At 42.3% G+C, this 13,736-nt stretch overlaps 1 protein-coding gene across 2 annotated transcripts in view; it reads left to right on the top strand.

Moving 5' to 3' along the window:
- Nucleotides 1-13,736, top strand: part of GPC6 (glypican 6) — a 1,094,872-nt gene that overhangs the window by 1,005,986 nt on the left and 75,150 nt on the right. Inside the window, exon 7 of one of the 2 annotated variants that reach the window (XM_044249953.1) lies at nt 1,197-1,226. The exons of the other annotated variant lie outside the window; for it this stretch is intronic. Coding sequence (XP_044105888.1) covers nt 1,197-1,226 — 30 coding nt within the window. The remainder of the gene's footprint in view (nt 1-1,196; nt 1,227-13,736) is intronic. 2 annotated transcript variants of the gene reach the window in all.

The raw sequence follows: 13,736 nt of genomic DNA on the forward strand, positions 1-13,736 counted from the left end.
GTCGGTGTTCTTATATTTTAGGTGAACTGGTAATTAATTACGGGTATTGTTTTAGAAGTAAAGCTCCTAATCCCAACCTGGGCCAGCTGCTGCTAGAACTCATGTAAAATAATTAAAATAAAACTCTTTCTAAAAAATACACCAATTCCACCATTTGACCTCTATTAGATATTTAAGGACCTTGTAAATTCTTTTATATCACTAGGAAGCTTTTCCCGTTGTTCCTGTAAAGTTATATGGGCATAAAAATCAGTTTAGGTCATCAGTGGCTTTCAGACATACTACCCTGAAGTTATTTTTATTATCCAATGATGAATGAACACATTTGTATAAATTCAGCTGCTGATGAAAAGCTGACTCATCAAAGACTATCACAGTCCTTCCTGACGGCAACCCTGGTTTACTAAAGATACAAATGCCATCAAGTGTTTTGGTTAACAGATTGCTCCTACAGTTACATGTCTTTCCTGTTACCAACACCCACCCTAGGGGCCCTCTGTCTCCACCTACTGTTACTGATTTTCAGTTAAATAGGCCAACGGTGATTATTTGCAAAAGATTGATTTTTCTTATTTTTTTTCTTAAGTTTATACTTCATGAATTCTCTTACATAATTTGACATGAAACTATGAGTTTTTTTTAAAAAAAAAAAAACTTCCACGGGAATGTCACTGGAAGTACAGACTGTTAAAAATACCTCAACCTAAAAAGAGCTTGAGTGTGAAGATCTGAGAATACAGAGATATTTCAGATTATTAAACGTGCTCTATAACTCCTGGACACAAGGGCAGGGAGTGTCTGTTACATACCCCAGGGCCTCATCAGAACAAAATATACTTTAAATGGTGTATCTTAGAAGAATGTGTTTTATAAAAGTAGATTTCAAAGAAAAAAAAAATAACAGATGTGGAAGTTAATTCATGAAGTTGGTGATGATTTAGACCAATGAACCTCCAGTAAGTATTCAACATTGGACTGTGTTGTACAGGCTTCTTGAGTATTCTGCTGGTCATTCTGAGGGAGTCTGGGGTGGGGGTGGGTGGAATGCCAGCCAGATTTATCATTTGACATCAGATGATAAACCGATGAACAACGGTCAGCCTGCAAAGCTAAATGTTATACCTGTGCTGTGCTATTATGTATAGAATAATCTTTCTTTCTTTTTCCTTTAAATTTGTTTTCCTCTTGCTTCCCAGAGGATTGTGTGGAGGACAATGCAACATAGTGTAAGCTTTGGTCTTCTTTTTTCTTACTCTTATCCTCATTTGTCGTCATACGGTCATTTCAGAGAGTTCTTGAGAAATCTCCCCTCCGCTCTCCCTTTCCTGACTGTCTAGAGCGCGTTGATCACTGCACATGACCGATGGGTTGAGAGGATTCCTCTCTGTTTGGTATTTATGGTTAACAGCCGTTTTGGTATTCTTTCCCAATGGCAAGGTTTTCAATCTAAGCTTTGTGTTAGACTAACTCATTTGGTGGCTGATTTAAATTCTGTCCCAATGTTCAGACTATGTGTAGTCTGCCTGAAAAACTAGCTCTTCCATGATAGAATATATTGGCTTTTTTCTTCTTGTGCTGAGCGAATAATTGCCTCGCTAATAATAACAACAAACCAACATCAGCTCTCATGCATAAGGAGCTAATTTTTCCATTAGCGAGGACAGAGAATGTAGGGGTTAAGAAATAGTTTGTGTTACGAGTTGTTTACTCCTTTTTTTTTTCTTCCTTCTCGAATTTACTGAAGTCTCAGAGGACTTTCAGGGAGGGCACCCTGGAGATTTTTTTTTACCACAAAGTGGTCTGTGTGAGGACGGCGCACCAAGGATATCTTACCTGACTTTATATATTAACCGTACTAATCAGATAGTTAAGTTTTCTAATCTGGTTTTCGTACTAACATTCCATGCTGATAATACATTTTAATAAAGATCTCTCTCACCTGGAGGGTACATATTTATTCATGCAGCCCACCTATGACATCATAGGGCTCTATGTCTGCTTGGCCTTAAATTCAGGCAGTGAATTCTTCTGTTAACATTCATATTTTTACAAGGGAATTGTCCCCTGAGTCATATTCCCATTCATCATCACAGTTCTCTGAGCTCAGGGCAGTTTGAATGAAAAAGAAAGTTGAGATAAATCTAGAACAGGAATACCCTGGAAAAGGAAACCTTGGGGAAGGAACAGGGAAGACAGATGGCTTAGGGTCTCCTGATGCTAAATGGGAAATGGGGGGAACAAACGTCATGGGTAGGACAAATCAGGGTTCTCTTGGTCCGGGCCATTTGACAAAAGTAGAGGAGCTCCAGCTCAGATAGTATGTGCCCGCCCTTCTCAACAACATTGTCCTGATATCTCCAAGTTTTCCAGCCATTTAGCCAGTCAGATCTCCTAATCTTAGGGTTATCAGGGGCCCCTTAGCTTTCCCTCCAAGAGGAAGGACTTCATTGAATATCAGCCTCCACCCCCACTCTGCCTGCGTGCCTTCCCTGTGGGCCTCTACCATCTTCCTTAACTGGGCCAAAATTACAGCTACTTTGGAAATTCACTGGTTCGCCATTGGTACGAAGCATGAATTATTGACATTATTGTGTATAGATGTAAGAACTTGCAAAATATCAAGTTATGCACTTTATTTTATTATTCTGAAACAAAACGGACAAAGCAGCTCACTTTCGGGTATCATTCCTGCCTGATGGTTAATACCAGTTTCAGAGTAAAACGCTGGTCATAAAAATGTTCTTCTCTGCCTCTTTGGGGCCATTTTGGTGTGATTTAGGACGTCTTGGTTGTAAGGATTCAGGGAAACTGTCTGTTGTTTGTTTTAAATTGCCATGGCATTTCATTGTCACCTCAAAGGATCCTGCATCCGGCTAAATCCACTATTTTGCATTTCAAAAGGATGTCAGGCTGTATTTAAGAAACTGCTTTATTATCTAGAGCCTCAGCCACTGTTTTTAGGCGAAACTGATATTTCCTACCTTCCACCCAGACACACACACACACACACACACACACACACACACACCCTCAGTCTTTGCTTGGCCTGAGCAGAAAAAACTAAAACCTCAATAACAACAGTAAACCAGATTCTCCACTTTAATTAGTTTTCTAAAGATAAATGGGTCAAGGCCAGACTGGCTTTCAGCCTCTGCTGCTGCTGCATAAATTATGCCCCATTCACCCCAGCAAACAAATGGCTGCCACTCTGTCCCCTTCAAATCGTGAACTGCCCAGTCTTGCCCAAACCTGCTTTATCTCTTTACTGCAAAACCCCACTGAGACACCCCGGGTCCATTGTCAAAACGAACCTTTGGTAATAACAGCGGCAAAATACAGTGCACTTTCAAAGCAGGGAGAAAATACAAACCACTCAAACCAAACCACCACCCAACTCATTCGATCTGGGCTCCTGCCCTTCTCTGGGCCCCTGCAGCCGCATGCAGGAGCTGGGAGAGCGGCCTGACACAGGCTCCTTTCCATTTAGGGGGCTTGTGGCTGAGGAAGCCCGGGTGGGGGAAATAGCATAAGACACACGTGGAAAATGATGACTTATCCGCAGGACACACTGCTTATCCACGGGCTTGGGGGATGCACAGATTGAGTTCAATGGTATGTCCTGTTAGGAATCCAGATGCAATGCCTGCTTCTCGTGTGGAATTTTCAATTTGCACCCAGTGGACAGTGCATTGGGCTTGTATGCCTCGGGGAGAAAGAGGAATCACCCCCCTGGCCAAGATCCTCCCTGGGGATGCAGAAGCCCATTCTGCCCCACTGCTTTACAAACACTTTCAGAGAATCACATGGATTCTCGATGAAATAACAATGAGATAAAGTCATGCCACCCATTTTAAAGAGGGGGGGAGACTTATGCACCATTTAGGTATAAGTGGTCCTTAAAATCATTTTGGGCGGGGGGGGGGATCTGACCAACTAAACCATTTTCAACTCTGTTAAACTGTCCTTTGTCCTCAGAAATATTTAGGCTAGAGCTATGGTGTCCTCTGACTATGTCATAAACATGAAATGTTATACTTTCAGACACCGAATACGGCTGGACAGATTTTCTATCGGTTTGATGCTATGCTGATAGGCTTGCTTTCCCTTTCAGACATGAAAATTTCTTTCAGAATTCCTACACTGCAGCTACCCCCAAACTGATGCGTCCTTTATGCATCCGTCAATCGACAACGTTTGTCCTGGCTTCTTCTCCACTGCATAGCACTTAGTAAAACTAGCAACCATGTGCAAGCTATATCATAGCGTGGTGTAGTGCTAGCGTCATCAAAAAGGCAAGAGTTACTATTTGCAAAAAAAAGCATAGCTTATCAAATCTGTAGGACACACTCCCTCTCCTCTAGGGGATAATATCTAATACAGAGTCCATAAAATGTTAGCATATAGGAAATAGGAGTTTGATTTTGTAATCTAAGATAGATTACACCACTAAAGAAGTCATGGAAAATATATTAACAAATGAGTTATCCTTGACCAAATATGCAAACAGAAAACATTAAAATATCTGTAGCATCTTTGGGATAGGCTATCCTATAGGTCATTCACCCTTCTTTTTTTTTTTTTTTTTTTTTAAAGATTTTTTTATTTATTTATTTGACAGAGAGAGATCACAAGTAGGCAGAGAGGCAGGCAGAGAGAGAGAGGAGGAAGCAGGCTCCCCGCTGAGCAGAGAGCCTGATGCGGGGCTCGATCCCAGGACCCTGGGATCATGACCCGAGCCGAAGGCAGAGGCTTTAACCCACTGAGCCACCCAGGTGCCCGGTCATTCACCCTTCTTAAGCCAGAACTTTTTGTCCATATCTTGAACAAATTAAACAGAAACTTTCTGGTCAGTTGTGAACCAGTCTGATAAGCAAACCCTCCTGCCTATCATTCAGTGTATTTGCTCTTTATCCAGCTATGAAATCAATGTTTTAGTAACTTATATATGAAACTCTGAACAGACAAGCCATACTAAACGACTTAAACCACACCTTTTAAAATATGTGTTCATGAGACACACCTGTTGACATAGATCTTTTATTAACTTATTGAGGAGCTTAAAGAACCTTGTTTTTGTCATGGAAAATCTGCAGTAATTTTTTCTCATAGCTGTCTGAGATATTCGCGCCACAACTCCCAAATGTGATGTTCAGACTTATGAGAGAGAGAGCTGAAGAAATGGGATATTTCATAAATACCAGTTTTGATGTATTTGCTGTATAATCAATCAGCTTTTAACTGACTCTGGGGCCTATGGAATACATTTTAAAGCACTGGGAATTTGGCTATTCCCATAACATACTTGGACACTCTTTACTGCTAGCAATAAACCTCAGGCATAAACATTGTAGAGAAAACCAGATGAAAAGAAACCTGTTTGAGTGAAAATTGACTTTGCTTCATAAATGTTAAAGGTAGAAAGATATCTGCAATACACAATAATTTTATTACTTAAGCTCATTCATGGTCATTATTGTCAGAGGCTCTAACTTCATGGGTATTTTCTAACACTTAAAAGACTGGCCAAGCTATTAGTAAGAGGGGAAAAAAAAAGTTGACAGTAAATGAACCACCAGCAGCTGCAACAGCACCACGATATTGCCAGTGAACAAATAATTTTGTGGAAGTTGGGTTTGGGTTCTATCTTTGGGAGCTTTGCCAATACTTTATCGATCCCGATAAGCTAAGCTAGGCAACGTGGCACTTGTGAACACCCCCCAAAATGGCTCACAAAGAACACAAGTTTATTGCTCGTTCAAGCCCAGTATGCTTTGTGGGTTTTCTGTGGGTCAGCTAGCTCCACGTGCTCATCACCCTCACGCCAGGACCCAGGGTGCAACCATCATCTGGAGCTTCACCTGTTAATGGTAGCAGAGAAAGAGAGAATGTGACAAAGACAACCGTTGGAGTCTCCACCCAGAGGGGGCACATCACATGGTTCACAGTTCATTGGCCAAAGGGGGTCACGTGACCAAGCCTTCTGTCAGAAAGGTGGGGACTCTCACACAGAGTGAAAATGGACAAACAAGTGAATGGTAATGTTGTCATCCACAAACATGCATGACCAAGACGAGATTTTTAAGTTGATAAAAATCGACCTCATACTCTCTCCAGCTCGAAGACAAACCTTACAGGAGAAAGAAGAGGAAAATCCTTCATTCATTCAACAAATATTTATTGTGTGCTAATTTGACCCAGGGATGAGTGGTTAGAGCATGATCAGGAGCTCGCGATACTTTGAGGGACGCCGGACAAAGCGAGTTCTAATTCCACACAGATTAGCTACTGGGAAAGAATGTGTCCAAATATTTTAGAATTCTCAGAGAATTCTAAGTCTTTGTTACAGAGGGGTATCTATATGGCCCAAGAAAACCAGCATTCTTTGGAAGTCAGCTTGATTTTTAGTGTCAGTTGGCTTTTTTGCAGATCTGAACTTTGAATTCAGTCACAATTCAACCAGAGCAAAGGAGTCCCACTCCAAATCTTAGGACCGTATCTCAAGGGAGGAGGTAGAAGCTGTTGCCAACGAGGAGTAGAAAAATAGCAGTAGAAAAACAGAATGAACAAAGACTTTTTTTATTACCGACATTTAAGTGTCTTTCAAATCCAGACTGTATATATTTTAAATAAAGCCTCGAAATTGCATTTGGGGAACGCTGCTCTTGTCTGACTTGATGCCATGTTTGCTTAGGCAAAGCAATTTTTCTGTTCTTCTCCTTTCTGGGTCAACCTAGTTGGAGCAAATCAAAGTGTTCTCCCTCTCTCTTTCTTTCATACATCATCATTTAAGATCACCAAGAATTCGAGTTCTGGAACCTGCCCTTGTCTTCTTTTACGATATCTGTTTATTGCTGGACAGGATTCATGAAGGAGAACACTTTTCACAGGTTAATCAGGGAAATTGCACAGGCCGACAGCAACAGCAAACTTATTGATTGCAATGAAAGTCTCAGGAATGTGTGCGCCATTGGCTTTCGTGGAATTATTTGTAAATAAAATGGTAGTGCTCTGAGTCAGCTGGAAGAAAAATTACAATATAAATTCATAAATTATTTGTGTGTAACGAGGCAAGAAAACAATGACTTTGTAAGTTTTATTCTGAGGGATTTTGACCTAAGAAAACTCCCCCACAGCAGCCTACATTCATTTCAGCTAAGAGCACTCATCTCTGCACTTGAAAAAGCCCAGCATTTCCTTTGCCTGCTTCTTGCAGCTCCTTGAGTGCTAGAGAAAAGGGGTAAACACGAAGCAGCTAGACTAGCTTTGGGAAGAAAACATAAAGGCAGCAAACTGCCTTAATTGATCTCCTCACATAAAATCCAAAAACCCAGAGGCTATCTTTAGTGCAAGACATGTCCTCGTGAAGATGTTTCCAGTTACTCGGGAAAATCAAATCTTCTTTATACAACAGTCTTCAAGGAACAAGAAATATTTCATTAGGATTTTAATGGTGAGGGCTCAAGCAAAGAAAGCTTCCTCTTCTCTTTTGTCAGGATTTCTTGACAAAATAAATAAAACAGAAAGCCCTTCACATGTTTTTCAGTAAAAAAATAAATAAATAAATAAATAGTTTTGGGGGGTTGAGAAGTAAAATGAATCCTTAGGAATATTTTTTGAGAAGGACTTTGGATAATTTGGATCATGGTATAACTGAGAAGGCTCATGGGTGTGTGTGTGTGTGTGTGTGTGTTTATTTTTTAATTATGATAATCTTCTTGTGTCCAATAGTCATAAGTGAACAACCCAGAGATTGTTACAGTTATTTACCAAATGGTAGTCGAAGCTTGATACTTTTATATGAAAGTCTGTGATTCATTGCTACTTTTTAAAATTCAAAGACACGTCATTGTGAATGAAATCTGACCACCCATTTCCAGGTCTTCCTTATCCCTCCCGTCATGTCTTGCCCTAAACTTTACCCTTCCACAGACAGGTGCCACTGCCGCTTGCTAGATTAGGCACAGATGTTGTTATTATTAATCATAAACAGCAACGTCTAATTTCAAAAATCTCAGTTATTCATTGCGAGGTTGGCTCTAACACACAGGCTGTAGGTGGGCTTCTTGTTCATTACAGAAATAGGCTGCAGGTTTTGGCATTCTCAGATGAACGGGGAAGTAAGTGCGAGCCACCACGGTTCCCATTTGGTTGTCAAAGACTGGGAACCCTGGCACTTTCTCTCTAAGCTATGGCCACAGAGCAAGATTCCAATAAAAAGTCCCAGGCTGGGGGCGCCTGTGTGGCTCAGCGGGTTAAGCTTCTGCTTTCGACTCAGGTCATGATCTCAGGGTCCTGGGATGGAATCCCGCATCGGGCTCTCTGCTCAGCAGGGAGCCTGCTTCCCCCTCTCTCTCTGCCTGCTGCTCTGCCTATTTATGATCTCTCTCTCTCTGCCAAATAAATAAAATAAAATTTAAAAAAAAAAAAAAAGTCCCAGGCTGAACATTAGGGAAGATGATAAGAGAGTCAAGTTCTAGAAGAGTATTTGGGAAGCACACAGCTAAATGGTGGATGTGAATTACCCAGAGGAATGATGGAGTACAGAGTGGGGGACCCACCACGTCTCCCATGACTTATTCCTGAGCTCTGCGTACATCTCGCAGCCTCACGCCACCACCGAGGACCAGCAGAGAAAGGCTCTTGTTAACAGCACTCCAGCTAGACAAGGAAGAAGTACTGGCAGAGGACCTCATCAGCCCAAATTAAGCAGCTGAATCCAATGCAAAGGTGAATAGCATCTGAAATAGCCTTTTTGAAAAAACTCACTTGAAGGTGAACACAGAAATGAGCCATTGGGGGCGCCTGGGTGGCTCAGTGGGTTGAGCCGCTGCCTTCGGCTCAGGTCATGATCTCAGGGTCCTGGGATTGAGTCCCGCATCGGGCTCTCTGCTCAGCGGGGAACCTGCTTCTTCCTCCTCTCTCTCTCTCTGCCTGCCTCTCTGTCTACTTGTGATCTGTCTCTGTCAAATAAATAAATAAAATCTTTAAAAAAAAAGAAATGAGCCATTGGCTATAATTTAACTGTAAAATGATCGGTGCCTGGAGAGTAGATTTGACAATGGGGAAGGACAGGAAGGATCGTTCAGCTCTTCTTTCTCCATCTTGACCTCTCTCCTCTAAAAATAAAAGGAGAAACAAAGGCACAAACCCAGGCTTCTTACCGCTACCTGGGATTTATGTCCACCAAGTTGTCCCACCTGCCTAGCTTACGAAATTTATCACAGCTCCAGATGGATACAGGAACTGCCTAACGCCTATCCTGGGTCAGCAAAGAAAAGTCGGCATTTGTGGAGTGTTTTAGAATAGACAAAGGTGGGCGCCTGGGTGGCTCAGTGGGTTAAGCCGCTGTCTTCGGCTCGGGCCATGATCTCGGCTCCCGGGATCGAGTCCCACATCGGGCTCTCTGCTCAGCAGGGAACCTGCTTCCTCCTCTCTCTCTCTCTGCCTGCCTCTCTGCCTACTTGTGATGTCTCTCTGTCAAATAAATAAATAAAATCTTAAAAAAAAAAATAGACAAAGGTGTTCACGTAGGGTACCTTGTTTGTAAAGCTTAAAACAACAGGAGTCAGCTATTTGCTTTTTCCCTTGAAGAGGCTTCCAGGGCTGGCTTTCTGTTTCCCATGGGTCTGATGCTACAATGCTCTTGGTGTCCGTAATGTCTCTTCTACCATCATAGGTCAAACAAGAGGTACACGGGCATTTTTGTGGGTTTACTGCTATTTTGTCTCTTTTTTGTTGCCCATAGTACTTTCATGAGATACTCTGTTTAAAAAAAAAAAAAAAAAAAAGGAAGGAAGGAAGGAAGGAAGGAAAATTTTTGTTTTCTGATACTTAAGGCTATTTAGGGTGCCCAGAACACAGAATTTGTGTTCAGAATTCCACATGAAGCTTGGAAGAATGCATTGCTCACTCGAAGGAAGGTGAGGGAAAAAATTGAGGAGACGGGCGGTTCTGGATGGTCACTATTGTCAGTGTTTATAGAGTGTTTGAGTAACTGTCCTTCTAAGTTTGCTTTCTTTTACATCACTGAAAAATTCTCAAAGGCTGCTGACCATGGGGATTTGGAATTCAAGATCCTCATTTCTAAGATCTTCCTAAACAATAGTAGTATGAGGAAGGAAATTATTTTTGGTCAAATTGATGATTAAGAGTTAAAGCTATGGCTCTATAGATTTAAAATGATAAGAGATTTTCAGCATATTACTTAAATGTTTGTAGGAGTGTATAAAGTGTCTCCAAGATTGCTCACTTGGTTGTCATCCTTATTACGTACTTTTGTCTTCCAAAGAGTTGCATTATCTTGAATTGTGGTCATCAATTTTTCAGCCCTTTTGAGTCATTGTGACGCAAACAGGACTGTGATTTATCCAGAAACACCAAAGTCATACTTGACACTGGGCTAGCTCATGCCAACCCTAAAAACAAGACCATGTGGTCAGGTGACTAGGAAAGGTTCAAATGAAGTCTAAGTCCTGATCCTTACGAGGGCTGGCCAAGGCCTCTTTCCTCACCATATACTTGGACCACCTTCCTCCAGAGGGTCTCACAAGGACACAGTGAGACAGCTCTGAGCCAAAGTGCAGATTCGCCATCACTGCCAAAACATTTGATCAACACTCAGGGATCTTTCGGGTTGGGTGCCCGGACATTAAACTCCATCTAGTCCAATGCTTTCACTTTGCCACTGAAGACCCTGGAACCCAGAAAGATGGTGTGGCTGATGCGAAAATCCCTTTGGCTTCAGGCTGAGATACTTCTTTGTTTCTCAACTTCTATTCATTCAAGCCGTACATCCAGTAATGCATCTTTCAAAATAATGTCATGCTGGTTGTAGTAAGCCCATATATAGGATATATATACATATATAGCTATATATCTATAGAGTATATACATATATATACTAGAATTAAAAAGTCACAAATTACAATCACAAAGAAAATTAAAGTAAATTGAACTTGTTGAATTCACTGTCACAAAAAAATGTGGATTTTTTTTCTCTTCTCCTTATATATGTCAGAGAAGTTTCCTGTTCATAGAAAATGTGAATGGAAAGCACAGAGAGGTCCCACATTCCCTCTGCCCCAACACAGACACAGACTCCTGCACTATCAACCTATTGGAGTGGTACACCTGGTTATCTTTCTTTACTGTGGGTTTGTGCCCTATGAACAACATCTCCTCAGTTGTCCTGCCCTCCAACCCCCAATAGCCACCATTCTGCTTCCTGTTTCTACAAGTTTGGCTTTTTGGATCACACAGTATTTGCCTTTGTCTGACTTGTCTTGCTTAGCATAATACCCTCAAAGTCCATCTGTGTTGCTATAAATGGCAGGATTTCCTTCATTCTCATGGCTGAATAATATTCCACGTGTGTGTGTGTGTGTGTGTGTGCGCGCGCGCGTGCAATACCACATCTTCTTTACCCACTCGTCTGTTGACACTTAGCTTGTTTCCCTATCTTGGCTGTTGGGAATAGAGCTGCAATTAACATGGGGCTGAAGATATCTTTTTGACGTCTTTTCATTTCCTTTGGATAAATACCCAGAAGAAGGATTGCTGGATCCCTATTCTATTTTTAATTTTTTGAGGTTCTGCAGACCATATTCTACATAGGCTGAACCCGTTTACGTCTCCACTGACCCTGCAGTGGGCTTCGTTCCTCCCCACATCCTTGCCAGTGCTCCACTCCCCTTCTTGATGACGACCATTCTAGCAGATATGAGGCCGTCTGAGTGGTACGCTCGTCAAGATTGATAAAACTACATTGACCATCCAAGCTGATTTCAGATTAGCTGGCAAGAGGAATCCTTTCGGAAATGGTGCCATTTTCTAGTGAAAACACGGACAAAGCACTAGAACCTTGGGTGAGTCCCTCCAGCTCTCCTCTTTCAGTTGAAATGATGGGGAGAGGAGAACAAAGTGGCTGGGTAAGAGTAATAAGTATCTAAGATCCTTTCCACCTTTCAAACACTAGTATTCTGGGAGGAATGACAGTTGAGTACGCAGAGTAACTTGCTCCCTCCTCCTGTGAAACTACCTAGAATGGGGTGGGAAAGGAGGGTCCACCTCCAGCTCTCACTGCCATTTTATCAATGATAACTTTTTTGGGGACTCTCACATCAAAATAGTATTTGTGATTTAGCCTCTACCAACATCCACAAGGCAGCAAAAGTCCTCATTCTATCTCTAACGCTCACATATACCAAAGCATAGAGAGGCAAAGTTGTCATTTCTTTCTCCACATGTATGATGCCATGCCTAATTTTTTTTAAAGATTTTATTTATTTATTTGAGAGACAGAGATCACAAGCAGGCAGAGAGGCAGGCACAGAGAGAGGAGGAAGTAGACTCCCTGCTGAGCAGAGAGCCCAGTGCGGGGCTCGATCCCAGGACCCCGAGATCATGACCCGAGCCAAAGGCAGAGGCTTAACCCACTGAGCCACCCAGGAGCCCGATGCCATGCCTAATTTTTAAAAATAAGGGCCCACTGCCTCTGCCGGAGCCTGCTGTTTACGTGGCTATAACATGTTTTACTCACTGTGCTGTGAAGTGTGACTTTCCCTCTGTGTCCAAAGAAGTGCTGGGGAACGGGCTGGGGCCATTTGGAATCTCATGGACATGATTCATCATGGAGCATCTTATCATGATGTTCTGTTTTTCTGTTTCGTGTCCCTCTTTCATCTCCCCTTCCAGAGAAGCCACCGTCTCGCTCTCCCGCTCCATCCTTCCCATTTGCATTCACTACCCCTCGCCCCGTGCGTCCCACAGCTGTGGCTTCTCTCATGGTATTCTAGGCACAACACAAGAAAAAAGGTGTCTTCACATCACGGTTAATTTGCTGAGGTCAGAGCGAAAACAAAAGCGAGACATTCCCAAAATGCCAAGCACTTGGGAAGAACGTCCACTCACTACGCTGGTGCTTCACTATGATCTCAGATCCCTTTCCAAGAGTCTTGCTGTTCTAGGAACACCAGGTGGCCACATCTTCTGGAAATACTGATTCAACAGTGCTTCGGTCATTTTCTTTTGTGAGGTTTTTTTGTATGTGCTATTTTTTTTTTTCCCTCGCTAAAGGGATGTGTGATACCTAGTAAGTGGGTGTAATCACTGGTTCTTATAAAATTGAATCTAAGCGCAAGTCATTTCACACATTTCTTCCTTCCCCGAGATGGCTTCAGTGCCTTCTTTTCTTAGGAGAAAGGAGGCGAGTGGAGAGGTTCCCTAAATGTGAGAAGAAGGAGGGCTTCCGTATACTCCAGGGCACTTTAAAATTAAGTTCTCCATCCAAACATACTTCCTCATCTCTTCCCCCCGACTTTGTTGGGACACACAGAGCAGAGGGTCACCCTTCATCCTTCCTGGAGATAGACTACAAAGCTAGCAGTTAGAGAAAGATCTATTGCTGCTGTCTTGAAGGACCTCTTCCTACTAAACCAGCATCTGTGAATACATGGGACCAGGATCACCTACCTCTGAAGTTTATTTTTTTAAAAAATTGCTGAGATCCAAGCCAGAACCACACCAGATCAGCCATACCTGGGCTGGAGGACAGAAAATCTGTCCATTCGACATGCTCTCAGGTGATTCTGAAGTCCATCTCTCATCATGATATCTGTGATGTCTACATGCTACATGGACCGCTGTCTTCCTGACCCTTGAGGATCTATCTGCCTTTCCCTCTGTATCCCCACTACCAAAGGGTCCAATGTACGCTTCCTGGAAGAATGACTGCCCCA

The sequence above is a fragment of the Neovison vison genome, chromosome 5, assembly GCF_020171115.1.
Source record: "Neovison vison isolate M4711 chromosome 5, ASM_NN_V1, whole genome shotgun sequence".
NCBI classification, from domain to species: domain Eukaryota; kingdom Metazoa; phylum Chordata; class Mammalia; order Carnivora; family Mustelidae; genus Neogale; species Neogale vison.